We start from the raw sequence: 20384 nt of genomic DNA on the forward strand, positions 1-20384 counted from the left end.
TAAGGATATAGCCAAAAAGGCTATATCTAGCTAAATTTAGCTTTAAATTAGCCTATAAACGTAAGCTATATGGCAAGTGACTAGTTACTAGCTAGAGCTAGCTAGAAAAGAGCTCGGTAGTCGGGACTGGGCGTAAACAAAACAAGTTAACAGCACGAATTTCACTGTTAACGGTCCCCCGTTAGAGATGGCAAAACATGGATGATGCTCTGCCCAACATCGCAAGTGCCGATGTTTTGAAATCATCGATGAGATTTGGCATCGATGTCCACCTCTAATATAGCATTTTTAATATAGCCATATAGCACCGATTTTCCATGTCCGATTTTTAGGTGAGTGCCCGCGGGAGCCAAGCAAATGTTCGGGCTCGTTACGGTTTAGTGAAGGAGCAATCCGTACGGACGGTGTGGCAAGAATACCAAACAATCCGCCACTCCGGCGGCGGCGAGCGCCATTTTTGCCCACCTCTCCCCCAAAGACTACGCAGTTTAATTGGTATAACCATTGGTAATCCTGTCCAGGCGACAAGCGGTTGTGGACTGGCCAACATGGAGGACCTGTGCAAGCCGCCGCTAGCCGTTTCCGTCGAGGAGCCCTTGCCAAATGCCAATGCCACTGCCAATGCAAATGCAAATGGCAAGGGAAGTGGTGGTGGTGGTGGAGGTGGAGGTGGAGGTGGCCAAATGCACTCTAAGACGATCCAGCTGCCCAAAGAGGAGGAGCTCCTCGGCTCGGTGACCACGCACAATTGCCCGGGAACGCGGGCCAGTGCCCGGGTCATCCAGAAGATGAAGCAGGACCAGACGCGACCGATGACACCGCCGCCCAGCGAGCGGGAGGTGAGCAAGAAGGAGGAGAAGGCCGCCCAGAAGACGCCCAGCCAACTGAAGACGGGCAGCGGGAAGACCACCTGGACGAACGTGGAGCGCAACTGCTTCTTCGACGCCCTCAACGAGTTCGGCAAGGACTTCGAGGCGGTGGCCAACTGCATCAATGCCAAGCTGAAGCGCCGCAACGCCAGCAGCGACTACAGCTTCAAGACCAAGGACCAGGTGCGCCAGCACTACTACCAGACCTACCACAAGATCTGCAAGTATGTGCGCTACTCGGAAGGTAAGCCAGCTCCTCCAGGAGTCTTCAAGTCGCCCCCAAACCATTAAGCTTTCGGTGGTTAACATATTCGTAAATGGGGTCAACAAATCAAAAAGTTCTAGAAGGGTATCTTCTAAAAAAAAACATTCGGAGAGGTTCTCCTATCAACAATGATCTTAAATAGACTTCTCCTATCACTTTAAAATGAATGAGCTTATTAAATTTATGTTGGCTTTAAAATGAAAGTTGTTCATATGGATAATCTAGGTAAATTCTAAGAATTAATTAAATACACAACTAAAACCCTGCTTCCTTGTTAAAGCGCGCCAAAAATCGTATGTATAAATGTGTAAAAGCTCTTTGAGTTCAAGAGAATCGTTTAATTCGGGGAATTCATTTGCGTCTATTTTTCCAAGAACTCTTTGCGATTGTCTTGTCTGTGAATTTTAAAATTCGTAGAAACCACATCGAAACTCAATAGCCCTTTGCCTTTTTGAAGGTTTTTAAAAGGTGATTGACAAAAAAAAATACAAGTTATTAATGGAATAAATACAACTTTAGATCGCATAACTGATGATTTGTGTTCTTTTCAGAGCTGAAAAAGCCCGCCCAGGAGTTGTACACGCTGATCAATTACGGCGAGATGCGGCGCAAGCTGCAGTTCCTCACCGAGAAGCACTTCATGAAGCTGAAGCAGCTGGTTTACCAGGGGCAGATCACTGTGCGCTGCAAGGGCAAGAACATCCGCATCAAGACGCCGTCGTGCAAGGCGCTACGACGCCTCAATCAGCTGGATGGTGAGTCTAAGGTCTAGGGTCTCCCCAAAATATCATTGTCTAATGTCTGGCCAATCACCAACAGATTCCCTTGAGGACATACGGCTGCCCAGCAAAGTGGAGGTGCTGGTGACGCCCGCCAACATGGAGGCCTTCGGTCGGGTGCAGTCGCTGGCCCAGAATCCGCGCGGCAGGATCATAGTGCCGCTGCACAAGAAGCTGATCGGCCTGATCAAGACGTTCGAGTTCAAGTGGCGCAGCGCCGACCAGCGACTGCACGAAGAGAAGGCCGTCTTCACCACCGCCGCCGCTGCCGCCGCCAATAACAACAATGAACCAGAGCCGCCGCCGACGACTACCACTGCCGCCTCGCTGGATCCATCGCTGTGCTTCCAGCCGCGGCCGGGAGTGGCCATCCACCGACCGCTGCTCAGCATAACCGCCTACCTGAGCAGCATCAACATCTGCCTGGCCGCCTACGAGGAGCGCATGGGCTTCAAGGTTCGCAGCGAGACGCTGGGCAGCCAGCCGTTCATTCCGTCGGCGGCCAGCAAGCGACCCCGCACGGAGAGCGGCTCCGAGAAGCGTTCGCCGGAGGCCAAGAAGCCCAAGTCGGGCGCCAGTCCGCCGCTGGAGAAGAGTCTGGACGATGCGCTGCCCTTGGAGGGCAACCTGTTGAAGCTGGAGAGCAGCAGCGGCGATGAGCTGGGCGAGGAGATTCACGAGTTTCTCGGCGACATTGTGGAGGCCACGGTTCAGACGGTTCAGACGGCTCTTGCCCCTGTGCCCGCCGATGACCAGCAGCCCGAAACGTTAACTGATCCGGCTGCACCGACAGTGGCCAGCGAGCCAGCTCCACCGGCACCTGCCACCCCAGCAGCTGGTCCCCCGGCCGCGCGCTCCAAGCGCAAAGAAGCCAAAGAGGCGGCGGCCGCGGCCACGGCGCGCAACTTTAAGCCGCTGCTCAGCGACGAGATACTCAAGCGCATACGCAAGGGCTGGACGGAGGCCAATGCGGCGGACATCACAATTGGCGATCTGTACGTGGTCTTTGGCCAGGACTCCAAGCTGGAGCTGGAGTACTTCTGGTGCGAAACGGAGAGCAGTTCGGTGGCTGTAGCAGCCAGCAGCTCCTCCTCCTCCTCGTCGTCGGTGGCCACGCAAACGGGTAACAGCCAGGCGAGCAGCGTGTCTTCCAACTCCAACTCCTCCTCGTCCTCCGTCGTAACCGCCGCCTCGCTGCCGTACAATCCCAACGACTGTGATAGCGTGGAGCGCGTGAAGGCCGTCACCACATCGTCGGTGGGCAACAAGCTGAAGCACCTGCTGCTGGTGGCCAATCTCAGCGAGCGGGTGCGCAAGCGGCAGTGCACCTGCGGCCATACCTGCGACCGCAAGCGGGACCTGATGAGCAAGGCGCAGCAGCTGGCGGAGGCGGCGGCCGCCGGTGGCGTCATGGAGGGCACCTTCCGCACCCCGATGCTGCCAGTGCGACGGCCCATAGCCAACATCATCGATCCTGTCCGCCAGCTTTCAGCGGTGAGTACTGCCAGCTAAGGCTTTTGGGGGTGTTCTGGTTTGGAAGCCCTTTAAATCCCTCAACTCATTCACTAATCCCCAAATCTATACGCTCAGCTCACGCGCCAGAAGATGAGTCGCCAGGTGCTGGTGCAGCGTCGCCTCCTGCCCCCCGCCTCCATGGGCGGTCGTCCGTACGATCTGCTGAGTGTGCGCCAGCTCCACAGCGGCCTCTTCGAGCCCATTGAGCGCCTGGGCGACGGCGGCGGCAGTGCCAGTGGCGTCGGCTCATCCGCATCCGATGCCAGCGGCAGTGTGGTGATGCCCCCGCAGTACCACCAGCAGCAGGTGCACCCGCAGACGATGCAGCAGCTCCTCGACGAGGGATCCGCCCAGGGTGGCGCACGGGACATGCCCAATCTGGACTTCTGTGTGGCCACCAGCACCACCGGCGTCGGTAGCGGTGGCGGCGGCGGCGGCAGTAGTTCCCTGGCCGAGGCGGTCCAGGATGAGAGCACAAGTAGGAAGATCTATGTCTAAGAATGGTTTCGGTTTCACCTTTGAGTTCACATCCTCAGTCGAATTAAGCTTTTGTCTGGGCAAAGTCTTCATTAAATGCATTTTTGTATTGCATACCATTATTTTGTTTGGTTTTTGTTCACATTTTAACATATTACAATCATATAAATGCTTAGGAGCCAAGTTTGGAATCATTTATCATAATTAAATTTATTGATTTAATTTTACATTATATATAAACATATTTAAAACCAATTAAATGCTTACTAACCAAGTTTCGAATCATTTATATTATTTTTTCGCATTGCAATGTTCTCTTATTCCTGGCAGCACAAAATTTTTTCACCTCAATCAGATTCATATTTTGTCAGCATTATTTTGTCTATCATTAAATGCATTTTTCTTTAGTGCATTAGAATTATTTATAATATTATTTCGCTTTTAAAATGCTAAATTTTCTCTGGTAGAACACAATTTCTTCGAATCATTTGAAAACATAAAACGAATTCAGGTTTTTGTCTTCTGTCTTTCATTCAATGCAATTATATTGTTTGTTTATTCATTTTTAAACATTTTTACATTTAAATTAGTTAGATATTTAGATTAATACTCTCCTTTAATTTCACTATAGCAATGTTAACAAATCATTAAGCAACAATTAACGAACTCATGCTTTCAATATTTGTCTTTCATTTAATGCATTAATTTTGTTTAACACAATTTGTTGTTTGTTTTTCCATATTTATGTGTTTTTCAAACATATTTACATTTAAATTAGTTAGCTATTTAATCTTTTAATTTCACTATTACAATGTGATCTTTTCCCTGGCAGCGCAAAACTTCTTCCACGGCAGCGTGAGCCCGATGCACTTGCTCAGGGATTCCACTTCCAATGCGCGCTGGCTGGAGGACAACATCAATGACTTCTCGCTGACGTCGCTGCTGGGGCACCTGGACGAGATCGATGCCACCCGGGACATACTGGTAAGCCAGCCCTTATTTTTTGGCCACTCCTGCTCGATAATGAAATGGTGTCCACCTCATCTTCTTTTCACCCCCCAAAAGGATCCCTCGTCGAGCATGTCGGTGATCAGCGAGAGCAGCGTGGACTTTCGGCACAAGTTCCAGGAGATCGCCGCCCTGCTGCAGCAGCAGGAGAAGGATTAGCAGTGGCGAGGAGTCTCCCTTGTTTGTTCACACAGATCCAGAGAACCCTGAGAGGATGGGGCTATCAGCATTCAGCTATCAGCTATCAGCTATCAAGTCTAATGTCTCATGTCTCAGTCTCATTTTTATTTAACTCACTGATATTATTGATCATCCCACATGTTATATGGATTAACATCTGTTTTTATGCGACTCCTTGTGATCTATTCTCATTTTATGTCTGCCAAGTATTAGCAAGCACTCACATTGTCTAAACATATATATATATATATATTTATTTATGCATTAACTTTATGTGTATCCACGCGATAGAACGCGAAGGCATCTGCAACTGCAACTCCCATTTTAATTAATTCTCAGCCTCTATGTTTGTCCATTCGCTCGCACACTCGTTCCGCACTCCTCTAATTGGTTTCTCAGCATGTAAAATCGGTTCAACATAGTTATTAAGCATAGAAAACACCAATCCCAATCGAAACTTCCAGTTGTATGATAGAGATTCTCCGTATGAGAGGCAACCAAAATCCCGAAGCAAGACTCGAAAGTTTTCAAGTCGGGGAAATGTTTTCCCTTCCACGGCCCCGCCCCTTGTTAATATATATAATATATATACAATACATAATTTAGTCGAGAGCAGAGGAACAATATTTAATCCTAGAGCGTATTTTGTGACAGTAACACTCAGAACTTGTTATTATACAAAGGCAAATACCGAAAATAAAAGCAAACTAAACTAAAAACTTCACTTTGTATTTTAATGGTTTAATGAAGCAAGGGGAATTCAATTAATTATTGGTGACTTTTAAATGGACGGGGAATAATCGAAAATAAATTAAATAATTAAACATATAACATAATGTTTTTTGGTGTCGCATTTTAAAAATATAAACTAAATAACTATTTTCTATATGAAGAGATATACAGATATACACAAAATTAAATACTTAACTATTTAGTTTTAGAGAAGCAAGTGTATTTCGTTTACTTCTTGGTTTTTTTTTACTTTAAATGTGACTTTTAAATGGACAGGTAATAATCCAAAAGAAATGAAATAATTAATTATAACATGAAAGTGAATGAATTTAGCACCTACAGTTTTTCATTAGGAAACCTGCTTTTTGGTGTCGAATATTAAACATAATTTTAACAAATTAAAAAGTAACTATGACCTAATAACCATTTTGTTTATGAAGAAATATAGAGATATATTCTGACCTAAAAACTTACATATTTATAGTTTAAATAAGGAAGGGGAATTCGTTTATTGGTTATTTGACTGTAAAACAAACTTTTAAATGGGCAGGGAATAATCCAAAGGAAATTAAATAATTAATTCCCATTGAAAGGGAAAAACAAACGAATATCATCCTGTGTTTCAATAAGATAGAAATAATTAAGTAACTATTAACTAATTAACCATTCTGCATATAAAGAGATGTACAAGGTAAAGTCTAGGTCTGGGATCAGGTCTCTTCGTGACTGTCCGGATGCATGTTCCGATCGTCCTTCTTCCGCTTCGTGCCCTCCTTGTGCGACTGCAGGTGGATGCCGAGGGAGACCTGCCGCTTGAAGGACTTGCCGCACTCGTCGCAGCCGAACGGCCGATCGCTGCTGTGGACCAGCATGTGGCGGTTCAGCTCGGAGCGACTGCCGAAGCTGCGCTTCTGGCACACCTGGCAGTGGTGGGGCTTCTCCTGGCTGTGGCACCGCTTGTGGGCAATCAGGTTGCTCGAGTACCGGAAACTGCGGCCGCAGATGTCGCAGCCATGCGGCTTCTCGCCCGTGTGGGTGAGCATGTGCTTCTTGTAGCCGGACTTTTGGGTCAGCCGCTTGCCACACACGGTGCATTCGAACGGCTTAATGCCGCTGTGGATCAGCAGATGGGTACGCAGCGAGGAGGCCTGCCGGTAGACCTTGGAGCAGGTGGGGCACCTGTTCGGATTGTTCACATCGTGCAGCGTCACATGGCCGTCGTGGGCGTTGCGCGTCTTGAAGGACTTGCCGCATATCTTGCATGCGTACGGCGTGGCCGTGCCATGCAGCTGCATGTGGTACTTGAACGAGTTGTTGGTGCTCAGTTGCTTGTCGCAAATCTTAAAAAAACACAAGAGTTAACCATCTTTTGAAGTCACATCTGTTAAGCCAACTTACCTGACACTGCAGCAAGGGATTATGGGGTTTCCCTTGCCGGCTCCTGCTGGCCAAAGGCTTTTGCATCGCCAGTGGTTGCTCCTCTGGCTCCTCCACAATCTGATAGAGATCGTCGCCAGCTTTGGCCTGCAACTGGGACTCTTGTGGACTGTTTTCTTGGCCATTGTTGAACGGACCATGGAGTTTTACATGGTTCTTGAAATTCCGATTGGTGCTCAGTTGCTTGCCACAGACCTGCGATTAGGAAAACACAAATAAAAAGATTTTTTAATATTCCTGATGCAGCCAACCCACCGGACACTGCAGCGCGGGATTAGGATAGTTCGCTCGCCTTCTGTTGGTGGATAACGCCTTCACTACAGATTGCTCCGGCACATCCACAATTTCATAGAGATCTTCACCAGCTTTGCCCTGCAAAAGGGGCTGTATTTGGAGGGTTTCTCCAACGCTTTGTGGGCAATGGAGCCTTAAATGGGACTTGAGGGTCCTGTTGCTGCTAAGCTGCTTGCGACCGACCTGCAGAAAATGTAGATACCATTAATATCTGTTAGTAATTCTCGATTTAGTCAAACCAACCGCACACTTAAGCAAGGGATTGGGAATTTTAGCTGGCTGAACTTTCTTGGTTTTGCCTCCCAGTCGCAGCACTTCAATGGTGTGATGCTGCTCCATCTCTGCGATTGCCTCCTGGGCCTCCAACTCCAGATCCAGCCTCTCTTCCTGCAGAATAAGCTCCATCTCCTGATCTGCCTCCAAGTTCAGGTTTTCCTCCTCGTTTGGGCTAGGTTCCTCTTGATTTTTCAGCTCCTGCTGGGGATCGTCTGCCATTTCCTGGTCATCTAGGTCAAAGATAAAGTCCTCTTTGATTTGAGGCGACATCCCAGCCTTGGTTTTCGGTTCATTGTTCCTTTGGTTGCGGCAAAACTCCAAATGACTTTGTCTCAGAAGTTTGTCCATCTGGTGGACCCTCCGCTTGAAATCCACCGCCAGCCATAATTTTTCCACGCATCTCGGGCAAATGTGGTGGGGCAGGAAGAGCTCCGTCTCCAAGACCTCCAGGCCGGTGCAGAACTTCAATATGTTGGCCAAAGTTGTTAGTCTTCCGGAAATCAAATTATCAAGTGGCTTGAAAAGCGGCAAACAGAGGGGCGATGAAATGTGGCAAACGCGGCACAGGGCGTCCATTGGGGTTTGGAGACGACTTGGCAAGGGGCTGTCCAGCAGCTCCATCGAGTCATCCAGCGACATGGTTGTCATTGGTTAGACTGCTATTAAAATAAAACTGATTTAAGCGTTTTAATTCGCCAGTTTATTTTTTTGTGGTTGTTTGCTTGCAGCTAATTGGCAACCAGTGTTGTCAAATGGTTTCAGCGCTCAGCTGACGGACCAGTGTTGGTATGTACAAAAGCCCAAGTCAACCACAACAGCTTAAAAATAGCTACATTTGTACGCAGTTAGTGACATATTAAATATCACTGAGATAGTGGTCAAGACGAGAAAAAATGTTTTTAATAGGAAAATATCGACATTCTTTACATATACATTTTTTTTTGAGCAGCCCGCAAAACTTGTTTAAAATTTATTGTGCACAGTCTGCATAAAAGCAATTGTTTTAACGAAATAACCTTTGCTGAAAGGTGACAATACTCAACAAAACACAAAAAAAACCGCCAAATTTGGCTTGCAAAACTGCAATTCATAGCTGGCGGGCACCACGTGCTAAATGTACTAACGCCTTCTGAGGACAGCCAAGCCAAAAAAACCCTAACGCTATCGCTGTGCCGGTGCGAGGTCGAAATTTTTATTGGAAATTTTGTAAGAAAAAAGTCGCTGCGAGCGGGCAGGACTCGTAACCAGCGCAAGGACACGAAATCGGGAAGGGAAGGGAAGCATGACCATGGCACCGGCCACCGTCCTCCAGATGCTGCGCAGCCTGAGCACGCCGCACATTCTCACCCGAATCCACCAGCACCGCGCATTGGGTAATCACCACCATAACCAGCACCGCCGTGCTGCATCGCGGCTATCCCACTCCACATCGCTGCCAGCGGCTCCTCCGTCGCTGTCCCCGATCCTGCACACTGCCCGCGGCTACAGCAGCAGCAGCACGGCCAGTAAGTGATCCGCTCCAGAAGCCCAACGAATGCCCCTCCAATCATGTGTTTTTTTTCCCTTCGACAGAGCAGGAAACTGGAGGCGCCACCGAAGGACCCGCCGCAAATGCCCCGCTGCTGGCCAAACTGTTTCCCCAGACCGCTCCGGAGGTGGACAGCAGCGCCGAGCAGGAGCGCCAGAAGCGCGAGGAGGAGGAGGCCAAGGAGAATGAGCGCGCCTGGAAGCGCATGAAGCTGGGGTAGGTTCTCGCCAGGACTGGGATCTGAGAGGGTGTACAATGGGTTATGCCTATGCCATCCACCACTTCCCCCATTGCAATTACTTACCCAAAAATGAAACCCCTTCTCCGGCAGCTTCGCAATCTTTGGCGGCGGCGGCGTGGCCGCTGGCCTGTGGGCCGTCTACGAGTTCGGGAAGCCCGAGGTGGATCCCAACGGGCAGACCATCGAGGACGAGTTCACACACAAGCCGCTGGTGCAGCAGTATGTGCAGCGCATGTGGAAGAGCATCCACTACTACCAGCGCATGATCCAGGAGCCGTCGCGGGCCAAGCTGCTGCCCGATCCGCTCAAGCCGCCGTATGTGCAGCCGCGCTACACGCTCGTCCTGGAGATGAAGGATGTGCTGGTGCACCCGGACTGGACGTACCAGACCGGCTGGCGCTTCAAGAAGCGCCCGGGCGTCGATCACTTTCTGGCCGAGTGCGCCAAGGAATTCGAGATCGTTGTCTTCACTGCCGAACAGGGCATGACCGTGTTCCCCATCCTGGACGCCCTGGACCCCAACGGGTACATCATGTACCGCCTGGTCAGGGATGCCACGCACTTTGTGGACGGGCATCATGTGAAGAACCTGGACAACCTGAACCGCGACTTGAAGAAGGTTCTATCACGCCGCTATCCCCCGTTTTGCATAGAAATCTCTAACTGAACTGAATTTATTTTAGGTGATTGTCATTGACTGGGATGCGAATGCCACCAAAATGCATCCGGACAACACATTCGGCCTGGCCCGCTGGCATGGCAACGACGACGATGGCCAACTGCTGGACCTCATTGCCTTCCTCAAAAGTGAGTTTCTCCGTTTCTCCGTCTATAAGCAAATAATAATGAAAATGTACTCCGTAGTCATTGCCCAGAACAATGTGGACGATGTGCGCGAGGTGCTCCACTACTACCGCCAGTTCGACGATCCCATCAACCAGTTCCGGGACAATCAGCGCAAGTTGGCCGAGCAAATGCAGGAGGCGGAGCGCATCGAGCAGTCGAAGACCAAGCCCATGGTCAAGCAGTGGTCGCGCAACATTCTGGGGCGCTAGGAGGCTGGCCAAACCGCACAACCCGTTCCATATCCATACCTTAACCTTCCGCCTGCCGCCAAGGCCACGCCCAGCCCAGAAACCAGAAACCGGAAATCGGGATTGGCAACGAAAACTCACCCTCGGAACAGCACACTGGCCATATATTTTGTCGATCAAGGAGCAGGAGTTGCAGGGTGGCAGGATGGGAAGGCACGCTCCTTTTATTACCTTCTTGGGTTACGATAAGGCGAATGTTTTTGTTTAAATAAATAACTAAACTTGCTTGTTTTTGTTGTTTGGCAATGTAACCATAATAATATTAATATAAACGGATGACCTTAAAGCGAAACCAAAAACAATATATACAAACCCATATGTTTTATTACAAAAGTGGAGGGCAAATTTGAAAAGTATTTAATGACCTGTCAATTGGAAATGTGCGTTATCTTATCAAGGAGACTGGATAAGAGCACACATTATCGTTGGTGGCTTCTGCAAAATAAGTTTCTTTAAATACGATGCACATAGATAAATAGGGAAAAAATTTAACGGACTTTATGGGAGATATATTTCTCTCATCAAAACTGTAATAGTTTCCTTATTCTTTAAAAATTAAATTTAAATAAAATAAATTTTATATACAATTTACAGTTTAATAATTACTTTTTTGAGTAATATTTAAAAATAATTATTTGAGCGATTAAATAATACTCAATTCAAAATTATTAAATTGTGATTTTGTATTATTTTACATGTAATGATTGTCCTTGTAATATATAAAGTATATTTACTTATAAAATAATAAATATAATAAATCTTTATATACCCCGCTAGATTAAAAACAGACACTTAGGTGCGGGTAAAAAAATACATGTACATGGTACAATGTCATTAGCGTTTAATTGATTCCTAACAGCTCCAAATAATCGTAAATGTAGATGTAAAAACCTTAGGCTAGTCTTAGACCCTAGAGCCGCATCCTCCGCCCGGCAGACGCCGCTCAGAGCACCACCACCACTTTGGAGGTGGACACCGGCTGCTCAGGTACTTCGGTCAGGTGGTGGCCAGCCGCTGCTCCGCCGCCGGCTGCTCCGGTTGGAGCGGCGCGCCGGCGATGATCGATGCCGCTGGCGTTGGCGGTGGCCATCACCGGCGTCTCCTTGTTGTGGACCCGCAGGTGGCTGTTCAGCCGCTTCTTGGTGGGAAAGGCCTTCAGGCAGACGTCGCACTTGAACGGCTTTTCGCCGGAATGCAGGCGGACGTGGGCATTGAGGTTGCTGGTGAAGGTGAAGGCCCGGCCGCAGATGTGGCACTTGTGCGGCTTGGCGCCGGAGTGGACCAGCATGTGCTTCTTGTAGCCCGACTTCTGGGACAGGCCCACGCCGCAGATCTCGCAGGTGAAGGCCTTCTCGCCGGTGTGGCTGATCTTGTGCTGGCGCAGCGAGGACGAGTCGTAGTACGCCTTGTCGCACAGGTCGCAGGCGTAGGGTCGCTCGCCCGTGTGCGTCAGCTTGTGGCGCCGCAGGTGATCGTAGGCTGCATAGCCCCGGCCGCACTGATCGCAATTGTAGGGCTTCTCCTCCGCGTGCGTTCGCTTGTGCGCCGCCAGACTGGAGGTGGTGCGGTAGAAGCGGGCGCAGATGTTGCACTGGTGCGGCTTGACGTTGGTGTGGGTCAGCATGTGCTCCTTGTAGTTGCGCAGGTGCTTCAGCCGCTTGCCACACTCCCCGCACTCGTAGTGCTTCTCGTCCACGTGGGAGCGCATGTGCTGGTTGAGGCGGCACTGCTGGCGGAACGCCTTCTGGCACACGGTGCACACGTGCGGCAGGGCATCGCCCGCGGTCAGTTGCGTGGAGTCCAGCGACTCCTCCAGGAAGTCCTCCTCCTCGCAGACATCCTCCGTTTCGGCCAGCTGTGGTGGCGGGCAATCAAATGCTTGGATTGGCTGTCAATTCTACCAACTCGAACACTTACCAAATGCTCCTCGCGCTCGTCCTCGTCCAATTCGAGAGCCTCCTCGCCGATCACCTCGTCCATGGCTCCCTCCGCCGGTATCACAATCAGCTGGCCCTCGATTATCTCGCCGTGTGCGCCTGACTCGTCCATCACCTCGATCTCGTCCTCCTCGGTGACAATCGTTTCGTATTCGTCCTTAATTGTCACGTACTCCACCTCGGCGGGCTGGAACTCGTGCACACTCTCCATGGTGATGTGCTCCTCCTGGTTGCCCACCAGAGTGTGCTGGTGGTTCTCCTCTTCCGTCAGCTCCTCCTCCTGCTCGGCCACTTCCTCGATGACGAACTCTTCCTCGTCCTCGTGGTTCGAGTGCGAGTGCGAATGACGTTCCGCTTCCGCGTCTTGTTCCTACCAAAGTCAATATAGGTTTTTGCTATGAAATTTATGTCGGTAACTTAAAGGGAGAGTACCCAGAAGTTAAATTCATATATTTGTAGGACAAGCGTAAGAGTCGGATTATTATGCGTGCAACTATATGCACATTAATAATAAGGCTCTTTTTTTAAGGTTGTCACATATCACACATCACATGTATCACATTAAAAAAACATTTTTTTAAAGGTCAATTAAAATATTGCTTTATAGAACACCTATATATTGGTTTCCTACGATTAATGGGTTCTGTTTCTTATTGAGCATCTGTATATTAATAATAAGGCTCTTAAGCGGATAACTGGGATCTGTCTTTTTCTTCTTAGTAGTTTCCTATACTTATGGGTTTTTAAGGTTGTCACATATGTCCCATCCTATCAAAAAGTGCCTCTATAAAATAGAGTGTTACGGTGCCTAGGTCACTTACTGACACTATTACCACCGCGTTCTAAGCTTAAAGACCCGTGCATACTGGGTACGTACAGTGCATGACTCCTGCTCCTCGTTGAGCATCTCGATCATGACGTATTCCTCACTAGGATCGGCGGACTGCAGGTGTTGATGTGGCTGCTGATGCGGGTGGTGGTGCTGCTGATTTTGGTGGTGGTGGTGGTGGTGGTGCTGCTGCTGCTGCTGCTGATGGTGGCCATGCGCCTCGTCCAGGCCCAGGCGGAGCAGCTCGTCCGAATCGATCACCATGCGCTTGAAGTTGAACGCCTGTTCCAGGAGCTGCAGGCAGTTGAGGCAGATGTGCTGCGGCATGGCGGCGCCGTCCTGCGGCTCGAAGGAGAGCCCGGCGCAGTAGTGGAGCATGCTGGCCAGCGTGGTGCTGCCCTCCGGGCCCAGCTCGATCTCCTCCTGCAGCGGCTTGTGCTGCTTGCAGGCACGCGTGCACGTCCGGCAGTTGAGCACCACCACCCCGCCCGCCTTGCCACTCATCATACCGATCCTGTCCGTCTTCCTTTTCGTTTCCGGGCTTGCTTCCGTCGGATTACGCCGTATACGCTAATAAAATTACGTTTAGCTTGCTTTTTTCAAAATAAAATTGAAAACTTTTTTGATGCACTGGACTAGAGGTGGCCAAACATCGATACATACATCAGTGACGTCGATGTCTTCAAAAACATCAGTAGTATCGATGTTTGCCAGGGATCATCGAGCGATTTTCCATCTCTAACTAGCGCTAAAAAATGGTCACCCGAAAAATAATAGCTCCACTTTGTGCGCAATGTTAACAATTCCACTCCATTTCTTAATTTTAAAAAAATAATTTTTAAGCAAACAAAAGTCAAGAATATAGTAAATATTTTTAGCTATCATTTTTGACAAATCTAGCCAAAGTGAAAAGCGCTCGGGAGACTATCCAAATACAAATATTTAACGAAATTGAACAATGGAGAACCCCAAAAATCATCACATAAAAATTACTAATTTTTCATCTTTCACAAACAAATATTAAAAAAAAAACGTTAAAAGGATTTAGGGTGGTGATTGAAGCGAAATATATCGAGTACATATTATCGATACGTATTCAAATTTCAAACGAGTATGCATTATCGATTAGTATTCAAATTTCAAACTTACATTTGACTTCATTCTTTTTGTGTTCGACTTCCAAGCGGATGTGCCTTGCTCTCTTCTCAACTGGCTCCTTGGCCATTAAACTTGTTTGATTTTTTTTTGTTTTCCCAAGTGCTTTTGGGCTCGTGCCCTCGTGTTTTTTCGGGTTTTAAAGTGCTGAATCGGATGAAAAGGGTGCATCAAAGCAATGAAGCCGCTGCAGAATGTTGAGGTTCCCAGCTTTACGGTCGAGTCCCACGGATCCACCTTCACTTACGCCAGTCCAAAATCCGGAGAAGCATCCATGGACTTTTTAGCGGGCACTATCGGGGGAAAAGACCCGAGCAAAAGCAGAATTATTTTGATATGTCAGCAAAATTCAGAAAGCGAGCGTCTGAAATCGGAGCTTGCCATTCGCAATGTAAACACAATTAGACTTTCAGCGGATGACCCAATGGTCCACCAAGTGCTGCTCCTCTGGTCCAAGGGCGTAAGTTCCGACAAATCTCCGATTTTAAAAAATATGTATGGAAAAAATATAATTTGCATATTAAATTGAACAAAATAAAGTGATCAATGAACTTTAAAAATATAACAAATTATTTAAAGAGCCAGATGCAAAACTTGCCTTTAATTATTTTAATCAAGAAATTTGTTATGTTAATTCCGCTTATTATTTTGTCTTTTTTCATGCCATTTAAAGCAAAAATAAACACAAATTTAAAACACACAGAAATATTGAATAATTATGATAGAGGCGTCATTTTTAAAATGATTTTTTTGCAATTTGCTTAGAAATGCGGTTAAGTCATTTTTTTGGTAACCATTTGATCCTATTTTCAGTACATTCAACAAGCTCTGATCCTTTGCGATGGTATGCTGAAGTTTCTTGAGGGGATCGAGGTGCATTATGTGATCCATGCTACACTGCCGCCCTTGAAAAAGTTCGAGGAACGTTTGGCGATGCTGAGCAAGTCGGAAATTAAGGCCGAAATGCTGGTTATTACTGGCCACAATGAGATAAACAATACAAATTCAGGCAACGATATAAACAAACTTGACCCGGAAAACGCCATAAATGTGGTGGTTAATCAATCAAATGAAATGATTACGAAACTAGAGAACAAAGCAATGACATCCCACAATATGTTTTTCGAAGATATAAAGCCATTGGTCAGTGCAGAGCCTACACACTTAAGGCTACTCCATTTAAAGAAAAGGGTGTCCTCCACGGATTCTAAAGGCTGCCAAACACCAGTTAAAGTTTCAGATCTTCAAAAAACCGAAAGAGTAAGCAAACCCTCTTTTGGCATCGCAGACATTAGAGGCGCTTTGAAAGATCTTCAAAAGTTGGTGGCCGTTGAGACAATCCCAACACCTCTGGATAGTGTCGAGCTTGAAGACAAGGAGCAGCAATCTTTAGAGCAGGTCCTTGACCGGAGTTCCATTGGATCTGTGAATTCGGGCAGCTCCACCAAATCTGAATCATCTTCAGCAATTGAACACAGTATGACGGATACGGATCCCGATGGAATCGGCTCTGGGGAAGATCCCCCTCTGGCGAGGGCGTCCTCTCCGGCCGCTGGAGTCCGGCATCACTTCGGCGTGCTGGCCTGCAGTCGCCACCTGCTGTGCCCCTGCTACTCGATGACCGGAGTGCCGGACATCAGCATGGCCGTCTGCCAGGCCATGCATAAGCTGGGCTTGCTGGACGAGCGGGCCCGCGGCATCCAGCGATTCGCCTGGCCACATGTCGCCTCGGGCAAATCCCTGATGGTCGTGGGCAACACACAGACGGGCAAGACGTGGTGCTACCTGCCCACCCTGTGCCAGCGCAGCCATGGGGATCTGCAGCGCCGGCCGGCGGATGACCATGGCTTCGGACCCACCAGCATCGTTGTGTGTGCCAGTGCCTCGCAGGGCAGTAAGATCGAGCACTGGGTGCGGCAGCTCCTCGGCTCGCTGGACACTGAGGTGGATGTGGAGCCAGTGGAGCCAGTGGAGGCAGTGGTCTCGCTCTGGGAGAAGGGCAATGTGGCGGAGATCGCCTGCCGGCTGTGCCAGCCCGTGGGCATTCTGCTGACCAGCGCGGATCTGCTGCTCCAACTGATGACGCAGCACCACTCGAAGAGGTCGCCCATCTTCGATGCCCGAGCGCTGAAGTACATAGCCATGGATAACCTGCACGACATGGTGCGTCTGCTGCCGGTCGTCACGATGAAGCTGCTCAAGCGGCTGCCCCAACTCTTCGACTTTGGCCAGGGCAAGTGCCAGCTCGTGGTCTCCGGACGCAACTGGCACGGTGGCCAGGTGATGGACCGCCTCCTGTCGCTGATGCCCGATGTGCTGATACTCTTCGAGGATCCCCTGGAGGCCAGCGTCTCCAGGGGCCTTCGGCTGGACACGCAGCTGGTGCAGGCGTCACAGAAGTGTGCCCACTTGGTGGGCCTGATCCGGGGCAGGAATCTCGCCGAGCAGCGTGTCATTGTGGTCTGCATGGGCAAGGCTGAAGTCTTGGAGCTGCAGCACAAGCTGGGGCAGTTGAATGTGGAAGCTTTGACCTGTTGCCTCGCGGAGGAGGGCCTTTCCCAGGTGGCCAGGTGGCGCGCGGCGTCCAGGGCCTCGCTGCTCCTGGTCACGGACGATGTGGTGCCGAAGCTCAAGTGCGGCCCCATCGATCTGCTCGTCCACTACAGCTGGGCCAGCAGTTGGATGCGTTTCAAGCACCGCTTCACTCTGTTCTACGAGAACTACAAGACCACACAGTCCGCCCAGCTGGGCCACCGGTCCGTGGTCCTCGTCCAGGAGACAGGAGAAGTGGACAGCATCTGGCTGCTGGCCGACTTCATGCTGAAGCACCTGCTGCCGCGGCCAAGCCACCTGCTGGACATCCTGGCCCATCGCCGCCTCACCGACCAGCCCAATGGGCAGGCGCCCAAGCTGTGCCGCCAGCTGACCGCTTTCGGGGATTGCCTGCGGCATCACTGCTCGTACCGCCACGTGCTGGGGCCGCAGGAGCTCCTGCCACCGGATCACTATCCCAGCGAGGGCAAGATTCGCTTCACGGTCACGGCTGTGAGTGCTCTGAAAATATATATAAACTTTTTTGTAAACCATTTTTACAAGTCTATCAACATTTTAGTGATACATTGTACTATTATATCTATGAATATGGGAATGTTTGGTAATCTTGTTAATTGTAATTGATTTTTAAGTCGATTCTACACTAAAGGGTATTATTAATTACATATGTAATGGCAATCTTGATAATCTTTATATTATTATATATAATATATATTATTATTCATAAGGTATATATAGGCATTATTAATTACATGTGTAACATAGGTATGCCAAGATAAATAATAATAAAATCTTTATCTGGATACATGTAATAAATAATCACTGGACATCTTTTTAAACGATTATCATTATATATAGTATTGCTACATCTAGCAAGATTACATCTTCATAGATATAATAATAATACAATTAATAAGCAATAAAAATACTATAGCCTTTGCAAAAATCTGTAAAATACCTTTCCTTGTTGAAAATCTTTAGATCTACTTAGTTGTCAGCTAATTAAATATAAAACATGTTTAAGTATTTAAGTATTTCGATAAGCTACTATATAAAAAGGCCTTGTCTTCGCAATACATATATTTTATTTATTTTATGGGTAACTATTGATTTGATGGGTTTTTTTTTTATCGAACTTACATTTCAATCCTCTTTCCAGTGCAACAGCCCCGCCAATTTTGCAGTTCGTCTGAGCGACCGATTCCCCACGACGACCTACTTCCTCGGCTTTCCCATGTCCCAGCTGAGCGAGCAAGTGCAGCGCCACTACGAGGCGGATGCAAACCGGGTCAGACATCCATATCCGATGCCCGGGGAGAAGGCCGTGGTCAGGAATCTCAACCGATACGAACGGGTGGTCATTTTGGACGTGGAGAAGGAGAAGGAGAAGAACGACAAGGTCGTGGCCCGCCTGCTGGACTCGTCCGTCGAGATTCTCACCTTCAAAGCCAGCCAGTTGTACATCTGCGAGGAAACATTCAAGGTAATTAGCCATGTCTAAATAGTTGCAATACATTCAAAATATATATCACATTATTCGTGCCTAAACTTGTATTTTTCACATATTGTAATAAAGGTGGATATAGGTGTGGGTATAAAATTATACATAGGAATAGGTATAATGATATATATTATAGTATAATATAATTCGCAGACAAAACATTTTTGCTTCCTAAATATTAAATTCAGATTTTCTTAACATAAATCGATATTATATATGTATTATCAAATTCGGGGATAAACTTCTATGACTATAACGATGTCTGACTGATTCTGATCATAGGTAAATCTATAAATCTTAAATATAATAATCCTAAATATAATACAATTTTGGAATAAACAATTTAGACTACCCTTATGTCTGATTTTTTTTTCTGATAATAGGGATTTCTTAAATTTAATTCAAAGATCGATCTGGAATATTAGCAAATTTATCTGACTATGACTATCTGATTTTGTCATGATCAAAGGTATTTCTTAAGTAAGATTATTATATCCTTAAATTAACATTTTTTCACATTATCTTAGCAGAGATCGGTCTTAAATATTACCATGTTGTGTGGTCATGTTTCTACTTTATCATGGGTATTTCTTAAGTAATGGCATTTGCTAAATAAAATTACTATCTGGGTTAAACACCTTGTAACTCTTATCTCAATTTCTCGACAGGATCAACCCGGGGAGGCGATGGAAGTACGGATCCTTGGCCTGGAGCCGGGCAACCTGGAACGCATTTGGGGCGAGGATGAGCGCCAAGTGGTGCGCAGCCAGTTCTTCAGTCGGACGCCGAATAAGCGCGGTCGCCTGTTCACCGCCCATGTGCAGTTCGCCATCCACGAGACCATCTTCGTTGACAACGTCTACGACAATGAGGGCAACGACCTGCTCGGCTTCATTGGGGGTCGCTTCAACTTTTACCACGAAAATCGTTGCCTGGGCAAGCTAAAAAGGATAGTACAGGCCACCAGATCATGCCTGAATAGCAACTGATTTTGATTTGATTTTGGAACTTACTTAACTTTTAGCAAACATTTCTGTACCATTGACAATTGTCATTGCTTTTCTCACATAATGGATTTTGTTTTGTTTTTGCTTTTAAAGTTTATACAATTATCTCACCAATCGTGAACGTTGCTCAAATTGTTTAGACAATGTTTGGGTATTTCCATATTTTTCACATATTTAGTTTAAGATTTGTATGCCAATATTTCATTGTGCAAATGTATTTTATTTTATTATTCCTGCATTTTCAAAATATTTAGTTGTGAAGCAATTATTCCAATTTTTATTAGGAGAATCAATTCTTTTTCTGCTTTGCAGTTATCAATTAATTATGATACTTAATCTTAAATATAATAACATTTTGGAGTCAACAACTTTGATTTTCCTTAAGCCTGATTTTTTTCTGATAACAGGTATCTTTATAATCTTAAATTCAATTTTTTGTAATGAATGTTTGCTTATAATAAAATGAATGACCCTAAGAAGGTAACTCAAAAAGGGCAATCTTTGGAGTCTTGAAAGATAGAGGTTAATATTACAATCATATTGCAATCATAACATAAGGGAAATCAATTATTGGGATTAGTTTGGGTTGAATGGTAAGACTTCAAAACATAACTATACATTTAAAAGAAAATATAAACACCTTAGTTAGATCTTTCTAAGAAGTCTTGAGTTTAAATACAAAAGTACCAATCGATATAAGAAATCCC

The 20384-nt window shown here is 47.2% G+C and overlaps 5 protein-coding genes across 5 annotated transcripts; 3 read left to right on the forward strand and 2 right to left on the reverse strand.

Moving 5' to 3' along the window:
* Window positions 1-245: 245 nt before the first annotated feature.
* LOC128260407 (protein cramped) lies at window positions 246-5812 on the forward strand. The gene is made up of 7 exons (XM_052993381.1): window positions 246-332; window positions 522-1113; window positions 1686-1889; window positions 1954-3407; window positions 3504-3906; window positions 4738-4889; window positions 4971-5812. The coding sequence occupies exons 2-7, from the start codon at window positions 549-551 to the stop codon at window positions 5070-5072; spliced, it is 2880 nt and encodes a 959-aa protein (XP_052849341.1). The 5' UTR covers window positions 246-332; window positions 522-548; the 3' UTR covers window positions 5073-5812.
* A 116-nt stretch (window positions 5813-5928) lies between these two features.
* Window positions 5929-8586, reverse strand: LOC128260409 (zinc finger protein ZFP2). The gene is made up of 4 exons (XM_052993383.1): window positions 7800-8586; window positions 7518-7739; window positions 7224-7457; window positions 5929-7165 (listed from the first exon to the last, which is right to left on the reverse strand). Exons 1-4 carry the CDS (start codon window positions 8478-8480, stop codon window positions 6536-6538), a joined length of 1767 nt encoding a protein of 588 aa, XP_052849343.1. The 5' UTR covers window positions 8481-8586; the 3' UTR covers window positions 5929-6535.
* A 189-nt stretch (window positions 8587-8775) lies between these two features.
* On the forward strand, window positions 8776-10946 carry LOC128260411 (mitochondrial import inner membrane translocase subunit TIM50-C). The gene is made up of 5 exons (XM_052993385.1): window positions 8776-9337; window positions 9405-9576; window positions 9692-10220; window positions 10285-10408; window positions 10466-10946. Exons 1-5 carry the CDS (start codon window positions 9115-9117, stop codon window positions 10654-10656), a joined length of 1239 nt encoding a protein of 412 aa, XP_052849345.1. The 5' UTR covers window positions 8776-9114; the 3' UTR covers window positions 10657-10946.
* Window positions 10947-11491: 545 nt separating this feature from the next.
* On the reverse strand, window positions 11492-14110 carry LOC128260410 (zinc finger protein 436). The gene is made up of 3 exons (XM_052993384.1): window positions 13510-14110; window positions 12613-13002; window positions 11492-12550 (listed from the first exon to the last, which is right to left on the reverse strand). Exons 1-3 carry the CDS (start codon window positions 13966-13968, stop codon window positions 11639-11641), a joined length of 1761 nt encoding a protein of 586 aa, XP_052849344.1. The 5' UTR covers window positions 13969-14110; the 3' UTR covers window positions 11492-11638.
* A 512-nt stretch (window positions 14111-14622) lies between these two features.
* Window positions 14623-19965, forward strand: LOC128260402 (putative ATP-dependent RNA helicase SoYb). The gene is made up of 4 exons (XM_052993375.1): window positions 14623-15076; window positions 15430-17661; window positions 18329-18652; window positions 19339-19965. The coding sequence occupies exons 1-4, from the start codon at window positions 14795-14797 to the stop codon at window positions 19657-19659; spliced, it is 3159 nt and encodes a 1052-aa protein (XP_052849335.1). The 5' UTR covers window positions 14623-14794; the 3' UTR covers window positions 19660-19965.
* The last annotated feature ends 419 nt before the right edge of the window (window positions 19966-20384 follow it).

Source organism: Drosophila gunungcola (assembly GCF_025200985.1).
Source record: "Drosophila gunungcola strain Sukarami chromosome X unlocalized genomic scaffold, Dgunungcola_SK_2 000023F, whole genome shotgun sequence".
Classification (NCBI taxonomy): Eukaryota; Metazoa; Arthropoda; class Insecta; order Diptera; family Drosophilidae; genus Drosophila; species Drosophila gunungcola.

Excerpts from the sequence above, each read along its gene's own strand:
- LOC128260410 (XM_052993384.1), bottom strand. The coding sequence starts at position 13,968 with ATGATGAGTGGCAAGGCGGGCGGGGTGGTGGTGCTCAACTGCCGGACG. Across the intron at positions 13,003-13,509 it reads AGGAGCAGGAGTCATGCACT|GAACAAGACGCGGAAGCGGA; the intron begins GTACGTACCCAG and ends TGACTTTGGTAG. Across the intron at positions 12,551-12,612 it reads ACGAGCGCGAGGAGCATTTG|CTGGCCGAAACGGAGGATGT; the intron begins GTAAGTGTTCGA and ends CCGCCACCACAG.
- LOC128260402 (XM_052993375.1), top strand. The coding sequence starts at position 14,795 with ATGAAGCCGCTGCAGAATGTTGAGGTTCCCAGCTTTACGGTCGAGTCC. Across the intron at positions 15,077-15,429 it reads TGCTCCTCTGGTCCAAGGGC|TACATTCAACAAGCTCTGAT; the intron begins GTAAGTTCCGAC and ends TCCTATTTTCAG. Across the intron at positions 17,662-18,328 it reads TTCGCTTCACGGTCACGGCT|TGCAACAGCCCCGCCAATTT; the intron begins GTGAGTGCTCTG and ends TCCTCTTTCCAG.
- LOC128260407 (XM_052993381.1), top strand. The coding sequence starts at position 549 with ATGGAGGACCTGTGCAAGCCGCCGCTAGCCGTTTCCGTCGAGGAGCCC. Across the intron at positions 1,114-1,685 it reads GTATGTGCGCTACTCGGAAG|AGCTGAAAAAGCCCGCCCAG; the intron begins GTAAGCCAGCTC and ends TGTTCTTTTCAG. Across the intron at positions 4,890-4,970 it reads ATGCCACCCGGGACATACTG|GATCCCTCGTCGAGCATGTC; the intron begins GTAAGCCAGCCC and ends ACCCCCCAAAAG.
- LOC128260409 (XM_052993383.1), bottom strand. The coding sequence starts at position 8,480 with ATGACAACCATGTCGCTGGATGACTCGATGGAGCTGCTGGACAGCCCC. Across the intron at positions 7,740-7,799 it reads ATCCCTTGCTTAAGTGTGCG|GTCGGTCGCAAGCAGCTTAG; the intron begins GTTGGTTTGACT and ends CATTTTCTGCAG. Across the intron at positions 7,458-7,517 it reads ATCCCGCGCTGCAGTGTCCG|GTCTGTGGCAAGCAACTGAG; the intron begins GTGGGTTGGCTG and ends TCCTAATCGCAG.
- LOC128260411 (XM_052993385.1), top strand. The coding sequence starts at position 9,115 with ATGACCATGGCACCGGCCACCGTCCTCCAGATGCTGCGCAGCCTGAGC. Across the intron at positions 9,338-9,404 it reads CAGCAGCAGCAGCACGGCCA|AGCAGGAAACTGGAGGCGCC; the intron begins GTAAGTGATCCG and ends TCCCTTCGACAG. Across the intron at positions 10,409-10,465 it reads CCTCATTGCCTTCCTCAAAA|TCATTGCCCAGAACAATGTG; the intron begins GTGAGTTTCTCC and ends TGTACTCCGTAG.